We start from the raw sequence: 17795 nt of genomic DNA on the forward strand, positions 1-17795 counted from the left end.
CGTTACTGGTTTGGGCTTATATTATTTTTACTATGCTTTTCTTTTCTTATTATAATTGCTGCGTGACAGCTACGCTTGCAATTTGACACTGACAGTTGATGGTTATTATAAACTGACAGTGTCAAATTACTGTCAATAACTAAAAAGGTTATGTTTACAATATTTTAAAATGTATTTTATTATTAAAAATTAAAAACACCTAACAGGAATGTCGCATAAAATTTTCGAGGCCTTTAAAGTTCTTAATGTAGAATCATCAGGTAATTTTGGAAATAATTCCTTGTGTATTTGTTTCTTTTTGTGTTTAGTTGATTGGTATTATTTACTTTACAACAGACTTATATCTGGGAGGTGAAATAGCAGAAACAGATAATTTAGAATCACTACAGTTTCACAGGGATTATGTATCAAAAAATATCCCAGTTATATTTAGAGGAGGCTGTGGAAACTGGCCCGCAATTCACAAATGGAATTCTAAATTCTTCAGGTACTATCATTCTTAACAAAGTTTCTTAAAAAATGTAATGAACAATTATCAAAAATGTGTTCTTCTTTATTTAATACCAATATGAATTAAATTTAAATTATTTTTATTTTTTTCTTAATTAATATTAGGAAAAACTTTGCAACCAAGAAAATGACTGTAGCACTCACACCAAATGGGTTAGCCGATGGGATAACTGAAAATGAAGACGGCATAGAATATTTTGTTATGCCACAAGAAGTTAACATGACAATGTCAGAATTCCTAGACACTTTGGATGCTCAGGAGTATGTATTGGATATAACAAAAATATATAACTTATTTGTTTAATAGATGTCCCTGTTTTGATTTCATCTTATATTTCTAGTGAAAACATAATTCCTTATATACAGCGACAGAACTCAAATCTAACAGAAGATTTTAGTGAATTATTGACAGATGTAGAAAGTGAGATAAAATTTGCCAGTGAGGCGTTCAATAAGAAACCTGATGCTATCAATTTTTGGATGGGAGATGAAAGAGCTGTAACATCAAGTATGAGATACAATATGAATATTTATATTTAGAATGTATTGGTCTATAGTCAACCTGTACAGTTACCTAGTCTCCCTTGGGAATTCTAACCGAGGCCGAAATTGGACAACATCACACCATTTATAGTTATATCATATAGAATATACTTATTTAGAATTTTTAAAAAAGATAATTTGGTTGGAGATCTCCCTACGCGATTCTTCTTTCCTCGTTGTTACCGCGACAGCTACCATGTTTGGGACTAGAGGGCCTGCAGGAAACTAAGGCCGTTTTTATTTGCGCATTTGTCATAGGAAGAGCCCATACTCATCGCGTCAGGTAGATGTGTTGGCTAGTTAGGTAGCGGGTGAAATGTGCTGAACATACCTCTGATTGTCCCAGTCTCTTAGTTCGTCACTTACGAAACCCACGAGAAGACCTATTATAATATAAAAATAAAAATAAATTTGAAAATATAACATTGCGCCGATCACACCACTGATCATATCATTTGATCTTAGGTAGGTGGATAAATATAATGTAATATCTATTATACCGCCTATTAAGAAAAATGTTCGCCAAGTCGAAGATAAAAAAAAATACATGATGAACTAGTAACTGACTAATGCAAAAGACTTGGCATAATTCATTGCAATATACCTTTGATCTTCCATGTTTTATTTCGTTGATGAGCATGTTTAGTTTTACTGCTAGGGATAAATAGCTTGGCAGGATGGCTGTTTTTTTTCAGGTTTTCAATTTTATATTTTCGTGTATTTCTGAACCGACGGCCTCATTCGACCCTGCAGAACGGAGTTTGTATTCAATTAATCTTGACTTTGTTTACACAATGGTTTTACCAGTACGGTTAGGTCCATTAACGGCTTCCATCAAGTTCACATTGTTTTGCCGTGCTTAGTCGGTAAATTGTTACAACATTATTGCAATACTTTTGGATAAACTTATTCGCAAACGAATCGTGTATAATGGTACCAAGGAAGTAGGTACTTTTTTCTTGTCTACCTCTTGCCCCCTCTTTCCGTGGACTTTTTGACATCTCATTGTTAAATATGTTTAATGTGTGTAAAAAGGATATTTCAGATATCATCGTTGCGCCTGCAAAAGTCGCTATGTGTTTTTTTCTTATTTTTGGATTGTTATGCCGTTTTAATCGTTATTTCAATACGCACGTACTGTACAAACAGTTTTGTGATAAGCGACTTTTGCAGGCATACTTTTGCGACTTTCGCAACGACGATATACTTAATAACTTACTTTAATTTAACCTCTTCATAGTATATAAAGTTAACAAAAAAAAATTAAATTTAAAACTAAAACTAAATAAACTAATTAAAGTTAAAACTTTTTAGTGCATAAAGATCCCTATGAAAACATATACTGTGTAATTGATGGATACAAGGATTTCATACTAATTCCCCCCACTGACCTACCCTATGTGCCATATAAGCGATATCCTCAAGCTGAATTTAGGAGAAGTGGGGACAAATGGGATATTGTTCCTGTTGTAACTGAAGATTGTAAATATAACAATGGCGATACTAACAATGATAGTGGATTACCTTGGATTTGTATTGGTGAGCTTAGTTATTTGTTTAATAAACTCAATCGTATAAGTTAGCTACTATTTTTTATGTGCTTGAGAAATTGCGATGATTTTTATGGGGATCATTATTCTCAGGGATGCATTGTTTATGCTCCGAAAACCTATCGCCTATCCATGATAATGTCTCTCATTCAATATTGGGAGTGGCCATTTTTAAAATATACATAAGTCAAGCATTACAATAACCTATAATCGGGTCTAATCTACGCAGAGCTCTACCACCATTTAAATAGTTTTAAAACACAGGCCACGTGCCCTCGGCCCCCATTGTCAAGTGGGTTTGTTTTATTTTTGGAATTTTAATTGGGGCCCCGTGTAGTAAGGAGGCCCCAACGAGAAACATACGACAAAAATTATTTAGTTACAATATACCATATTTTTGTGTTCTCTAATGAGCTGAGCCCTGAAAAGAAACTAATTTATTATTTCAAAATGTATGCAAAATAGAAACTAAGTAATTATTTATTGATAAAAATAGTTTTATTTTATTATTTTAGATCCTCTCAAGCCGGATTTATTGAAATACCCAGATTTCAAAAGAGCACACATATTTAAGTTGCGTCTCTATAAAGGAGATTGTCTCTATCTCCCTAGTCTATGGTTTCATCACGTGACACAAAGCCATGGCTGTATAGCTGTTAACTATTGGTATGATATGGAATTCGACATTAAGTACTGTTATTTTAAAATGTTGGAAAAGTTGTGTGATAAGTATTAATAAATAAGTTTATAAAAAAATATTATTCATATTCTGTCAAGAAAAACACATATGTAATTTATATAAAAAAATATACAACTGTTTTTTTATTTATTTAAAAAGCCTTTTATTTATCCCTTGTAATAAATGGATGGAAGACTATTTTGAAATGCCTAACTAAAAAACGAATACTAAACCAGAGTATGGTCCTGGTCAAGCCAAACTTAACCGATACTGTCAAATATACTTTAAATGGTCTTTTTTTTAAGTTGTTGGCTTGTTTATCAGATAATACATATTAAATTAGTAATTTTTCAAAAAACTATTTGTTGCCTTTGGACAATTTAATCTTATTGAAAAAAGCAAAATAAATAAGGTACTATTTTTTTATTTATAAAGTAGGTAGGCGTACTGGAATAGGCCACCAAATTGTCACCACAATTATTACATTGAAACTGTAAGCTTAAATACATGTACGAACAGGGCCGGATCTACCATATGGCTTTTTGGGCTTCAGCCCAGGGCCCCGTGTATTCAAGGTAAGTCAAGTCAAAGTCAAAAATAGACTATAATGCGAAAGAATCCATAACTTTATTAAATTAAATAGATCGTACAGTTTGCAGCCCTGCGAGTCCTGCAATTAATCAAACCTATTCAATTAATTTAATTCAAATCTACGTTCAGAATCAGATATGTTTTAGGTGGGCCCCTAAGTAGTGTTAGCCCAGGGCCCTTATACTTACGGTCCGGCCCTATGTACGAATAACTCTGTTGTTAAATAGACAAATGCATGGACCGCTAAGACCCCTTAAAATCCATATAAATATACGACGTGAGACTTGCTGCTACAGGTTTGCATCTGCTTAAATTATACTCTTACGTTATTATTTTCATTAAAGAGCAAGGCTGCTTTTTTTTGCATTTGCATTGAGTAGCAAAAAGTCCTTTTAATATCTCTAAGTACTCTTTCCTTACAAAAATATGTTTCAAACAACGCATAGATATACCAAAAAATTAAATTGCATAAATTGACTTCTACGTGAAAAAATAAAAACCATAATATATTTGCTATCATTATTAAAAAAAATAAACATGACTTCAATGTTTAGCCTATTTAGCTTATCAAATACATTTTTAAGTTAGTATAATTTTATTTAACTTTATATCCATAATAGGAACGTAAACTCTAATTCAATGGCAGTCGGCAGACTTGTCATTTCACATTCATAGTACCATTGATGACTTTATTTCAGAATTAAATTAAACATTGCATATTTTATAAAAATATATCAAATTTGAGTGACCTTTTGGAAAAGTGTGTGTTGAGAGATATAATTTGTGTACTTAATGTGTAGTTAAACCATCTTTCGCGAAACTTTAATTCTTACTCATTTCTATATAATCGATATAAGTAAATAACTTCTATATTTTCCTCTGATTTGTGACTAATTTTCTGACAAAGTGATGAGATAGTAAGAAGTAAGTATTTGCTTTAATTTTATACAATAATTTAGATTGATTTTAATAATATTTAACGATAAAATGTCCTAAATGTTATTGAACTATAACATTTAAAATTTGTACGTTGTCTTGTAAAAAAACTAGCATACTATAATACTTTATAAGTTGTTTATCCAAAAATTCATGAAATGGTAATTATGGGAAATTCATCGAAATAATATTCATAATAAAAAGAAATTATGTGAAGTAGTTTTATAATATTCATTAGAGAAAAGAAGCAATACTTGAATATATGATTACGAAATGGTAGTTTAAACATATTTATTCAATTCTTATTACGAAACAAAAGATAATACACTGTAATTTTTACATGTTATTATTTTCAATAAAGAATGTATTTATATAATATTATTTAAAAGCAAATATTGTGTACCTACACAATTATCAAAAAAATTTCTACCTGAATATTAATTGTTTTTTATAGAAAAACCACAACAAAAATACAACCTTTTTATTAATATACACACTTAGACAATTTGTTTAAGATAAAAATGTATTTACTCTAATAGTATAATAAAAATTATTATTGTATAAATTGTTTTAAGGTTACCATGTCACTAGAACGTGAGAGTATGGGTGTAATGCCCCCAATCCCCGTGGGCAGTGGGCCCTTAGACCCTCGTTCACAGCTACTCCAAGAAATGAGGGACCAGAACTTTGACCTTATAAGATTTGCATCTTATAGAACAGCGTGCAAACTCCGCTTTGTCCAAAAGAAGTGTAACTGTGAGTGTGTATATAATACAATATAAATATAATTACATCAAATATAATTTCTTATACAATGCCAAAAATTAAATAAAGTAGTTTTATAATGGCCATTTTTTGCTGCTCTCATTCATTATTCTACTACTAAACATCAATTTGTAGTACTGTGTTCTTCATTGATATGTGAGAGAGGTCCTGGAGTTATAAATACAAGGGATATACCTAATACATTTTGAAAATCTCTACAGCAGAAGTAATTATCTATTACATGGTAGTACTACAAGCCATGGGGCTTATTCTATTGCCTGTCAATCTTTTATCACGTTATATCATTATGTATTTATCAAATCTGTGCCCTGTCGGCACAACTAAAAGCCATTACACTAAGAATTGAATTGAATGTATTTATAATTTTTTACATATAAAATCACTTACCCTTGTAATCATTTAAACAAATCTTATGATGAACATGCCACAAAATGTACCAAATTATGTTAAAATACATTGAAGAAATCTGTTTAAATCAAATGAAAATCTTACACATAGGTGTCCACATACTGCATATATGCATTAGAGAACTGTGATTGATTAAGTTCCAAAACCTTCTCATCACGAGGATAGAAGGCTTTAACCCAGCAGTGGGTCATTATTTTATACTTATAATTATTCGTTTTGTATTTTACAGTACATGCAATAGATATATGGAATGTAATAGAAGCCTTTCGGGAAAATGCACTCAATACTCTAGAACCGACTGCCTGCGTCAATGTCACCAGATTGGAGACTCTTGTGTCGTCATTGTATCACAACTTGAATAAAAGATTACCACCTGCCAATCAAGTGTCAGTTGAAGCATGTTCTGCTTTGCTTTTAAATTGGCTGCTCTCAGCATACAGTACAGGGTATGTTTGATTAAATCTTCTAGAATAGTATAGAATAGGAATATGATCTATACTATATATATTATAAATGGAAAAGTAAATCTGTCTGTTACCTCTTAAAATTTAAACCTATTTAGATGAAATTTGGTATGCAGATAGCTTGAGTCCCCAGATGTAGGCTACTTTTTTTATTTCACCCCTCCAGGGGATAATTTTAGGTGTGACTGTTTATGCGTTATAGGTAATGTTTTATAAATTTTGCGCAGGTAAAGCCGCAGCTTCAGCTAGTTCATTATAAATATTCAGATTTAAACATTAATATTTGACTAAGGTTTTATAAGCATTTTGTAATGTTTACTTGATGATGAATGAGCTTATTATTTGTTAAGTTATAATCAGTTCATCGATGTCAATAATTGTTCTTCTTTTTGCAGAGAAAATGTGGGAAAAATTAGAGTTTTCTCCATTAAAGTTGCATTGGCCACCATGTGTGCTGGGAAACTTATGGATAAACTAAGATGTGAGTAGCAAATACAAATTGTACACTTGTAGTATATATACATTTTTATTCTTATCCAAATTAATTTTAAACTTATTTTTAAATAAAAATAAAAATTAAATAAATGAGCTTGAAGTGTTTGTGTTTTTGTTAGGATTAATTGTTTCGTTTTCACTTGTATTTTTTATTGAATGCTCTCCCTGTTTTTAATAATTGTTGAAATTGATCACAAGTTGGCAGTCGTTATATTGCAATAAAAAATTATAATATCCATATACATGTTCATTTTGCATGCATAGAAAGTTAGTATAGTAGATATCGTTTTAGAACTTTGATTAAGATTTGATTGATATCTCTCCACTGGGCTTTTTCGGTCTTCCAGTATTGATAACTGTATAATTATTTTTCAGATATATTTTCTCAACTGTCCGATGGCAACGGGCACTTGTTAATGAAGAGACTGTCGGACTACCTACGTGAAGTTCTAGCTCTCCCTGCAGCTGTGTATGAGTCTCCGTCGTTTAGTTACAATGATAACTTGGCAATATCTATATTTAATCAGGTAAAGAATTTGTTCAAATATAATTAAACTTGTCAACTTTACCAATAGACCCAATAATGATCCCATACCAAGAATGATCTGATTCTTCTTTATTTGGAATAGTCAAGATTAAATTAAATTAAAAGATACCATCGGTTATATTTATGATGATGGTCAAATTATAGGTATGTTAATTAAATACAATTAAATTATATTATATAAGCAAAACACCAAGTCCATCGAGGTCTTCGAAACTAAAGGTCTGATTTACTTGGAAATTTAGTACTAACTGTACTAAATTTTCTGTCGTGTAATAGCTGATAACTGAGTAAGGATTTTTGGCAATTTCAATATCAAGGGGGGGGATACAGAAGCTGTAACTTTGCTGTGCTAAGCAGGGACAATAGCTAGTGATAAGGACCATATCCTCCATGAATATAATTGTATACTAACTTCAACCATTTAATCTTCAATTATTAAATAATAATAATCCTTATTTGTTGATGTTTTTTTTTAATACAAGATTCAAATTTATTATGGAGTCCTAACATAACCATAAAATATATATTATCTAAATAGTGTATTTTTTCTGTTACAGAATGTTAAAATAACAGTGAACGATTTCTTAGACACCTTGATGTCAGATCCGGGACCGCCATGTCTCGTTTGGTTGCCCCTATTACACCGCCTTGCCAGCGTTGAGAATGGTATGATAGAAAATTAAGTTTAGTAAATGTATTATGTAAGTTCAGTATATTTAACTGCCTAAGAGCTGTTTTATGTAAAAGTTTCAAAGTATTGCTTCTTATTGTGCTATTGTCTATGGGTGAAGGTGACGAATTAAGAATAAGCTGAACATTTCCAAACTAACTGTTCTAAATTCTAGTTCAGAAATAATATGTTTTAAATTTCGTGATGATCTCCTGGGACCCCATATGCCTGGCGGTAGTTATATATTCTACCGCCAAACAGTAATACTCGGTATGGTTGTGTTCCGTTTTGAGGGGTGAGTGAGCCAGTGTAACTAAAGGTACGGGCGACATAACATCTCAGTTCCCGAGGTCGGTGTCACTATGGATATGTAAGAAATGATTTGACCCGGCGCCAATCTCCTTCCCCCGATTGGTACCGAGCGTCCTCGCGCAACGTAACGCATCGCGCGTCGGCAGTGGTGCACCCGCTGGCGTGCAGCGCGTGCCGGCGCGGCTCGCTGGCGGGCTTCCGCTACCGCTGCACGCGCTGCGCCGCCTACACGCTGTGCCAGGACTGCTTCTGGCGCGGACACGTCACGCCGCCGCACTGCAACGAGCACGAGGTCAAGGAGTACGCCACCTACGTGAGTACCTGCTCGGTCTAGCGGGCCCCGGCTGTTCTTTGGTTGTGGTCGGCGCGCACGGGAAGTACCACTATCTCACTAAATATCGGCATCAAGTGAAAGATAATCCGTCGCGTTTCGCATGATATATGAGAGTCGTGGCCAATTTGGTTTATCTACTATTCTACATTCTTCATTCGGATATCCCTATTTGGATATGCCTGCTCAGGTGGCGTTATCAAGCTCATTACTGTTCAGAACAAAAGAGCAGCAGCATAAAGCAATCCGTTCCACCTGCGCTATGGACTTTTGCAACATAAGGGGCCTGAATCCTAACTTAAATGCTCTACACTTTAACGTTGAGACGGTGAAACCGATCCTGCCGAATAATCCTTAGCGGCACCCAGATAACTCCGGGTATAGTACCTTGTTTTCGTCTCGTACCTAGAGAACAAATTGCAACATTCCTTCATGCCGCGATCTGGCGTATACGTTTACGTCAAAAAGATAACTGCTCTCGTATTCTCGAAAGCCTTGAAGGGCGGGATCTATATCGATCCCGTAGCGGTAATGCCGAAACGGACTGTCTCATTGAGCTCATTTAAATAGCTATAGATTCCGTGCTGCATCAAATTTAATATGCAGAAATTGTTAGTCTTGGCGACGTTACGGCCCACCATTTCGTATGACTTGGATCTCGTAACAGCGTTCATGCGGGGAGATTTGCTGTCGACGTCGTTTTAGCATATGATAATACCACACGTATTATACATATATAGATACTCATGCTGACCTCTCGTACGAATCGCTTTCAAGTTTCCATCGAGTCGTCAGTGGTTTTGCGATCTATACTGTCTCACTTCGCGAACTGCAGTTCAGTGTGGTACTGCAACTTAGCGGACTACTTCTCGTTAAATGATATACTCGTCGTTGCCGAGTCTTACTTGTGTAGTGCGCCATGGGCCTCTATTCTGTACTTTGCAGTAACAAAAGGCGGCAAATCCTAGCCTTGTTTTGGTCGCAAAACGGCGTCACGATTAAAGCGAGAATGTTACCAGACGTAGACACAGTCGTTTAGTGATTCAAATAGTAAATACAGTGCGAAAATTACGGTCGGTTTCTATATTTCTTTTACATAGATCCGCATACAGAAATAATTTTACTACAATAATAGTATGTGTTCAAGTTAGCTTGATCTTTTTGACAGACGTGCTAGTGAGGAGAAACAGAAAATATAAAATATATAACAGTCGATGGAACGATGGAATGTGTAATTCAAATTAGAATTCAATTTTTTTTTTGACTTATTTTTCTAAAAAGTGTTATACCAGCTAAAGAGACCCCAACCACTAGCCAAAGAGACCCAAACGAAAAGAACCGTTCGTAACAACAACTTAACAATAATCTTTAGTAAGGATTTTTGTAATTGATATTTGTAGCAGTTACTGCCTGTTATTCGCGTCCCTACCGTCCGACCGATGCAACATTGTACAAGCTTCTATTATTTTCAGTGTTTCTATTTAAATGTTACTTTGAAGCAATAATATATAATAGAATGCTGACAATAATTGTATAACATTGCATTGCAGAAATCTCCGTCGAAGCAGATCGGCGCGACGCTCCGCAAGTCGTTCCGCTGCGTGCCCGAGCGAGCGCGCCCGCAGCTGCCGCGCTACCCCGACCAGCCCGAGCGGACCCTCAACCTCAGCCACATCGTGTGAGCTCTCGTGTCTATTTACATTTGTACTTATTGTTGTATTAGGATGCAAGTGATTTTTACTGTCGTATTTAAATATAAAATTTGCACAGCAGCAAATGTGTTGTAATAATAGTATTATAATGATGGCGATAAACGAATTAAATGCTTACGAACTAAACACCAACTAATCCCTCCCCCACAGTCCGCCGTCCCCGGTGCCGGCCCACAACGGGTTCCCGGAGTACGCGGGCGGGTACGTCAACACGGGCTCGCTCGACAGCCGCTCCTCCAGGTCCACGCATCGCAGTGAGTCCTACTTGCTTCTAACTCATGCTGATCATTCTAAATCAATTTTTCAGCTCATCTCGAAATATTTGTTGACAAAAGTATCTTTAAACTAATTTCATTGTTTTTATTTATTTTAATTAAGATCAAGCATAATCTAGTTAGTCTGTTAATAAACGGACCATCTAATTTAAAAACGGCCAATCCGGATCCAGGAGGGGCATGATTCCACAGAGGGTAGGTTTAGGTAAAGTGAACACTAAAGAACCGGCTTGAACCAGAATTAATACACAGATCGCGTTCAACCCACGAGGACGGAGTAGTAACGTTGAACGCGGAGTTATGGATGAACAATTTGTGTAACTCGTATAATACTTCTATTCAGGTATAGCGGAACATCTGACCCGCGGCGTCGACGATGAACATCGCCTCATAGCGAGATACGCGGCTAGATTGGCACACGAAAACCGCACCATGGTAAATATGTATAACTCATCAGATTCATAAATAACAGTAAAATCATTTTGTGATAATTTATATTTTCTAACTAATAATGTATGACTTACTACGCTTTGCCGTTTCATGGTTTTGTTGCAATAATACAAGTTGACATATTGTGGGTCGATTGGAAAAGTCTGTCATAACGAAATTAATTTAAAGCGACCAATCAAATTACATAATTGTAGCACGGGGTAGCGATTGATTGAAACTAAACTATAAGAACTAAAAAAAAGGTGTAGTATACAAGTTTAGACGAAAAAAAATTATACTATGCTGTAGGCCTTTGTACAAACTGATCAACCACTCCCCATTAGTTATCCCCATTAGTTATCCTACCATCAATGTGATGTTGAAATGGTTAGGGCTAACTGTCTCATTTGTGGCTTATAAAGCGCCAGAAAACTGATCCAGAACAGATCGGGACAAATCTCAGTCGCAGCTTGGTGTTAGAATTCGGTTGAGCTGTTGGTCCAACGCTTGAACTTTATCATGTCATGTAAGATTTCCCTTGCTATTCAATTATGACAAGAGTTATAGAAGAGAGGATGTACTCGTGTCTGTGCACATACTGTCCTGTAGAGAATGACCGCCGTGGCCGAAGGCGGTCAAGAGAATGTCTTCATCTATGGTTGTAGGCGGTCGTGACCACTTAATATCACGTGTTCGCCTGCCTGTGTTACCTGTTTACTAAATTTTTTTTTTTTTTAATTTTAATTCAAAAATGATTTTTAATATTTTACTTCGTCGCAGCCAAGAGCCGGCAGGTCGGCTTCTCTGACACCAGAATTGGTAAGAATTTACTACATATATGTGTATGTTTGTGTGTGATATACTCTTAGTTAAAGGAATGCCTGGATTTTGGTGTGCCTTTCAAACTGGACTAAATCTGCGTCACAAATCTTCAAAATTAATCAAACAGATGTTATAAACTAATACTGTTTCCAAAAAAAAAGCTTGTTAAATATATTTTCGCCGCATTTTAATAGCATGTCGCTCAGAAATACTTGGAATTGGTCATGTTTATTAAATTCACGCCGTTTTCAGGGCCGTTCATCATCGGAGGGTTCAGAAGTGGACGCGGCGAGACAGCAACGCGAGCTGATATCGCAGCTCGAGGCCAAGAACCGGGAGATAATGAGAGAGATCGCTCGTTTAAGGTGCTTCCCAAATTTTTAATCCTTATTTCTTCTCTTAAATAAGTAATCCGTTCAACTTAGTGCAATACGAAGTATTTTTGCGTTCTGGTTTGAAGGGTGATTGAGCCAGTGTAATATACTAAGTCGAGTAATATGTACAGGCAAATCGCAGTTCCCAAGGTTGGTTGCAAAGATTGGCGCTGTAAGGAATAGTTAAATTTCTTAAAGCGCCAATTTCTATGAACGGTCCATTTGCTAGACTGCCTGCTTGATTAATTAACCAAGAAACACTTCTGACACCTTGTTGCCTTTGCCTTTGGTGTTACAATCCAAATTTTAAGGATCACTGGTGACTATTGAAATTTTAGTTAGCTTTTGCCAACTTTAAGACATTCAGAGGATTTTATTTTTAATAGTGGAATCAAATCTAAAAATATAAGTATTATCTAAAAATGTCACGTTTTTGAAAAATCTTCGCATAGCCAGGAATCGTATCCGTTGATTTTATAAAAGTTCACAGCTAAATCTTCAATATTATTATATTTCTGGTAATAATAGATATCAAATGTGTGTGAACCTTGTCAGACGGCAACAAGAAGCGGAAGCGGTCGGCGGCCCGGGCTCCGCCCCGCCCCTCGTGTCCGAGCTGCGGGCGCTCCGCCAGCGCAAGGACGAGCTGGAGGGACACCTGTCCTCGCTGCAGGAATCCAGGAAGCACCTCATGCACCAACTGGAAGGTCTTATGAGGATGCTTAAGGTAACTAATGCATACATTTTGTTCTATTATAAATATTATCTCTTATAAAATGTGTCGCAGTTGACCAGTCTCTTGAGAATGATTGAACACATGTAAAAACTTATCCCAGTAGGGAGACATTTACGGGTGCAGCAAAACTTGTATTATGTATTAAATATTTTATAATAGAGTTTTATTTATCTGCATTAGACCCAGCAGTCCAGTCCCAGATCAACACCGAATTCATCTCCGCGATCGACGAAAAGTCCTCCGCTGCCTGGATCACAACCGCAGCCTTCCGCGCCAGAGAGGTAGGACATGTGAATTATCTATTCGGAGAGGTAATCTAATTTCTATATACTTACACAAAAGATGTCGTGTGATCGCATTATTTGAGTGCGAAAATAATAGAGTATCTCTGTTAGCACATACATTTAAGCGTACAAGAAAATGTCTCCGATTAATTATCTTAAGACCATCTTTCGTTTCAAAACAGTAATACGTATGTATTTTCTTTACTTTCTTTAAAGAAAATAAAGTTTTTGTCAGAATCTCAATATTCAATTATAATATCGAATATGATCAAATTGTTATCGATTACGTATAATCCCCCCCCCCCCCCCCCCCGCCGTGCGCGCCACAGGCCACAGTCTGAAGTGCACACTTGTCCGCGCAGGGAGCCCGTGTCGCGCGGCGCCGTGCGCAGCGCGCCGCAGACGCCGTCGCTGGGCGAGCGCGAGCGCATCGACATGACGCACAGCCTCGGTGCGTACCCGAGCGCTGCGGCCGGCCGCGCTGGCTGCCGCGCTGGCTGCCGCGCGCCTTTTTATCTAACCGTCAATCTTAAATTTAATAATGAAAATGTATTAATAGTGGTCGATTTTACCGACACACATCAATTTAGACATAATTACAGACAAAAGCGATATAACCTCTTGGTTCTCAAGGTTGACGACGCTGTCACTGTTTAAGAAATGGTTAATATTTCTTACAGCACCGATGATAATGTGCATAAAGTTTTTAAAGTGAATAAATACTTTTTTGTGGAGGACGCTTTCTGGATGGGTTGTTACCATTGACAGCTCTACAAAAAATGGTTACTTCCGAAAGACATTTTTTGTAGAGCTGCTTCGATTGAACTAAAGTAATTTTATTATAAGTAACATCTTAGATATCGCATTGTAATCGTGTCGGAGATACTAAACTTTTACAGTTCAAATTAGTATGTGTTGTGTGTGTGTTTATTAAGAAAATCTTTTCAAATTAGTAAATAATACAAATTTAACCAAACAGGCGCGATGGAATCAATGGGAGGAGATCCTAGAGGTTTTCATCAGAACCAACGACCTACTACGAGTGAGTACCGAATACCGATACATTTATGTAAATATATAATAACAAGTATTTTTAAATGTTGTAAAAAAATGTCTCAACTACCTACGTCTAGGTGAAAGTCTATTTGTCCTTCAATTAAACTTAAAAAGTAAAGAAACGGCCAGTACTACAACCAGTACTACTGGGTAAAGATCTCATTCAATCTTGATAATTATGAATTTAAACAATGTTGAAGAATAGACATATAATATAATTTCATCCGGCACGTGCAAATATTATTTGGTGGTAGGGCTTAGCGCAAACACCAGGTAGGTACCACCACCTCATCATATATTACCGCCAAACAACAATACCACAGGTATTGTTGTTTCCAGTTTGAAGGGGAAGGGATCTACTGTAACTGGTACAAGGGACATAACGACTTAGTTCCCAAGGTTTAAATCTTTTACGGCGCCAATATCTATGGGCCCCATAAAGGTGGTGACCACTTACTGTTAGGTTGCCTTTTCTTCTCATTTCAATCCTTCCTTTGATTTTCTTCACCGTAGAGCCTTAAGACGTACATGCTCTAGCCTGAGCCTTTTCAATATTCGTACAATATATATTATTTTCAGTGGGCATAGACAACAGAAGTCTACGAAGCGATCTGCTGTACGCCGCGGATTCAGTAACGAACGCTATGTCGACTTTAGTTCGAGAACTTAATTCGGGTGAGTTTAAAAACTTGGTTTTTTTTAAATACATGTCAGATGTTTTCTTTTCAAAATAGTGTTTAGGAGTTTTGCATGGTTTACCAGTTTCTACTGTTCTGTAATGATGGTGACATGGCATGCATTTGAAAATTTTTATGCATGTTTTATCGACACCCTTAGAACATTGACGCCATCTTTTACAGGCGTTTTTTTGTAAACTTTGTTTCATATATAAAAAAAACATTTTTTCACTAAAAAAATTAAACACCAAAATTACGATAGCAGATTTTATATACAATCTGATTTTAAAAATTGTGACATATTTTCGAATTACTTTTTATTAAACTTTTTTTATATTCTAATGATGTTACTCGATACAAATTAGTCTACACGTATCAATATAATGTTTAGAAGTTATTTATCACATGTATTTTCATTGAGCAAAGTTATATGAATGTGTGTTTAGTCGTTTTATGTTGCTAAATGTTTTGCAGAGGGTTCAGACACAGAGGATACAGTCAAAGGAGGGTTGGAGGCTAGGAAGAGACGGGGTAAGTTTCATTTGAATACAACTAAAGTTTTCAGTTTCAAGGTTAGTCTTGGGAAATTATTTCTGTAGATTCATTTGCACTATAACCTTTATTAGTATTTAGATAGAATCCATTTTGTCATTAAATATTTATGTGTAACATGTTACTAGCTAAACTGCTAGAACATTTATTGAGAAAGTTATTGACTATCATAACATAATTCTACGTGGAAGGAGCATTAAGGCTGCGTCGCGCGGATCAGCTAGTCTTATATATGTATATTGCTGAGTATATATATTTTTTGTTTTGAATATTTACATTTTTCAGAGCCCATTTTAAAGAAATATTAAATATTTTTTTACAAGTGCATGAATAATAATAAATAATGCATGCTTAAATATTATTAATGAGTTCGTATTTGTATTAATGTCCGGTCGTTGAGAGAGTGCGTCCAAGAAAGGACCAAGATTAATTAGACTATGTAACTTTGAAATGGCGTAGGATTTAAGATAAAAATATTATCATTTATTTTCCCTAGTAATGAATATCATTAAAAACTGCATAAATAAATAAACTTAATCCTATAATATTGCACTAAATATAATTGTAACTAATTAATAAAACAATTTTACATTTAGTCATGACCTGACAGATGTCAGAAATATATTCTTTCAGTAGCCGGACTCTTTAACTGTGAATTATACTTCAAACAAGTCTTATAAGGCAAATATTTGGGTTTATTGTCTGCACTTGATTCGCTCAGTCAGTTTGTGTCGGATTCAATTAATCATATTACTTATATATATATATATATATTATTACATGATATTTGCTTACATATTTCTGTTTTTAAACGACTAATTAAAACTAGTTCGATTTGGATTTAACCACTAAGATCGTTCAGGCAATAATATTGTAGAACACAATTAAACCGTTTTTATAATGTGACACGTGAGAATTTCATCCATATATCTATCTATATATATATATATATGTATATGTAAAGGTCACCATAATCATCCTTGAAAAAGATAATAATAGAAGAATATATTCGGATAATTTTATCGAATTAAAAAAAAAAATTTATAATGCAAAATAAAAGTTTTAAGAATATATAAGATTATCTGTAAAAAAGGTAATCATAAAATCATGTTTAAATAATTACAGATTTCGAAGAAGATGAAGACAGCGATGAACCAATGCCGCGACCGCAGCTTCCACGGCACTACATACACGACAACAATGTTCAGGTAAAATTAAACTTTATTGCGCAAGTATTAGAGTTCATTTTTTATTTCAAATGTAAGATATTATGTGTCATATTATAATTGCCGTTTTTGTAGGAATTAAAGTAGATTATGGTTTGTGTGTTAAAGTTTATTAGTTTTTTTTTTTTTTTTTGTGCATTTGCTTGTTTATTACGTAAGTTCGTTTAGTTATTTTTTTTATATATTTTCAATTCTTATTTTGGTTTCTAATTTGTGTTATATAATAGCTTAGTAGATATATATTTGTACAGGTGTATTCAGTATACAATGATAGGTCATACTATGCTTGCCTCGAAAACATAAATTAATGTAATTTTTTTTGAAGATATAACTATTCTAAAAAAAAGAATACTACATTTTTATGTACCGAGATTTCAGATTTACAAATTTTAGTGTTTTTTTTTTTAAAACATATCCAACAAAATTCGTATTCATTGAATTTTCCAACAGCCTGTATAGTTTGACATAGTGTTAAAGAAATTTTATTATTATATATATTTAATATTCAGTTAATATTTTATGTTTCGCTAAATATTTCGCTATTTTTATTTCAGAACTTGCCACCTAGTGTTATTACGTCATAAGTAGTGTTTGAGGTTGGTTTCACTTGTGTTTGTTTTGTTTTGCACTTTTTTCCATATATTGTTTCTTTTTTTTATTTGTTTGACTTAAGCTTATAACTGTACTGTTCACAAAATAAATATAACTATTTTTTTTTATCAAAATTATTTTCTAAATTTCAAACGTAAAAAGTACCAAACCTTTGCCTAAAACTGTAGGCAGCAAAAAATACTTATATATTTTTTTCAAAAAGATTTAATTATTGGTAA

The 17795-nt window shown here is 34.5% G+C and overlaps 2 protein-coding genes across 5 annotated transcripts in view; both read left to right on the top strand.

The window, feature by feature from the left end:
* Nucleotides 1-129: 129 nt before the first annotated feature.
* LOC113403136 (bifunctional peptidase and (3S)-lysyl hydroxylase Jmjd7) lies at nucleotides 130-3403 on the top strand. Its single transcript, XM_026643595.2, has 6 exons — nucleotides 130-260; nucleotides 337-487; nucleotides 616-771; nucleotides 852-1018; nucleotides 2368-2592; nucleotides 3119-3403. Exons 1-6 carry the CDS (start codon nucleotides 209-211, stop codon nucleotides 3337-3339), a joined length of 972 nt encoding a protein of 323 aa, XP_026499380.2. The 5' UTR covers nucleotides 130-208; the 3' UTR covers nucleotides 3340-3403.
* Nucleotides 3404-4527: 1124 nt separating this feature from the next.
* The window catches only part of LOC113403119 (dystrobrevin beta), a 170224-nt gene continuing 156956 nt past the window's right edge, over nucleotides 4528-17795 (top strand). For 2 of the 4 annotated variants that reach the window (XR_010309673.1, XM_064219035.1), the window contains exons 1-19: nucleotides 4528-4797; nucleotides 5385-5565; nucleotides 6233-6449; nucleotides 6863-6948; nucleotides 7338-7489; nucleotides 8067-8175; nucleotides 8638-8804; nucleotides 10373-10500; nucleotides 10685-10788; nucleotides 11153-11244; nucleotides 12019-12057; nucleotides 12313-12425; nucleotides 12990-13161; nucleotides 13351-13451; nucleotides 13817-13905; nucleotides 14434-14496; nucleotides 15090-15185; nucleotides 15662-15718; nucleotides 16865-16947. Coding sequence is in view for 3 of the 4 variants with exons in the window: in XM_064219035.1 (XP_064075105.1) it covers nucleotides 5391-5565; nucleotides 6233-6449; nucleotides 6863-6948; nucleotides 7338-7489; nucleotides 8067-8175; nucleotides 8638-8804; nucleotides 10373-10500; nucleotides 10685-10788; nucleotides 11153-11244; nucleotides 12019-12057; nucleotides 12313-12425; nucleotides 12990-13161; nucleotides 13351-13451; nucleotides 13817-13905; nucleotides 14434-14496; nucleotides 15090-15185; nucleotides 15662-15718; nucleotides 16865-16947 (2043 nt within the window). In the remaining variant the exon portion in view is untranslated. Of the gene's footprint in view, nucleotides 4798-5384; nucleotides 5566-6232; nucleotides 6450-6862; nucleotides 6949-7337; nucleotides 7490-8066; nucleotides 8176-8637; nucleotides 8805-10372; nucleotides 10501-10684; nucleotides 10789-11152; nucleotides 11245-12018; nucleotides 12058-12312; nucleotides 12426-12989; nucleotides 13162-13350; nucleotides 13452-13816; nucleotides 13906-14433; nucleotides 14497-15089; nucleotides 15186-15661; nucleotides 15719-16864; nucleotides 16948-17519; nucleotides 17562-17795 lie in introns of all 4 variants that reach the window. The other 2 variants (XM_026643567.2, XM_064219036.1) reach the window with 2 other exon arrangements.

Source organism: Vanessa tameamea, chromosome 25 (genome assembly GCF_037043105.1).
Source record: "Vanessa tameamea isolate UH-Manoa-2023 chromosome 25, ilVanTame1 primary haplotype, whole genome shotgun sequence".
NCBI lineage: Eukaryota > Metazoa > Arthropoda > Insecta > Lepidoptera > Nymphalidae > Vanessa > Vanessa tameamea.

Excerpts from the sequence above, each read along its gene's own strand:
- LOC113403136 (XM_026643595.2), top strand. The coding sequence starts at position 209 with ATGTCGCATAAAATTTTCGAGGCCTTTAAAGTTCTTAATGTAGAATCA. Across the intron at positions 772-851 it reads GACACTTTGGATGCTCAGGA|TGAAAACATAATTCCTTATA; the intron begins GTATGTATTGGA and ends TTATATTTCTAG. Across the intron at positions 2,593-3,118 it reads ATTACCTTGGATTTGTATTG|ATCCTCTCAAGCCGGATTTA; the intron begins GTGAGCTTAGTT and ends TTATTATTTTAG.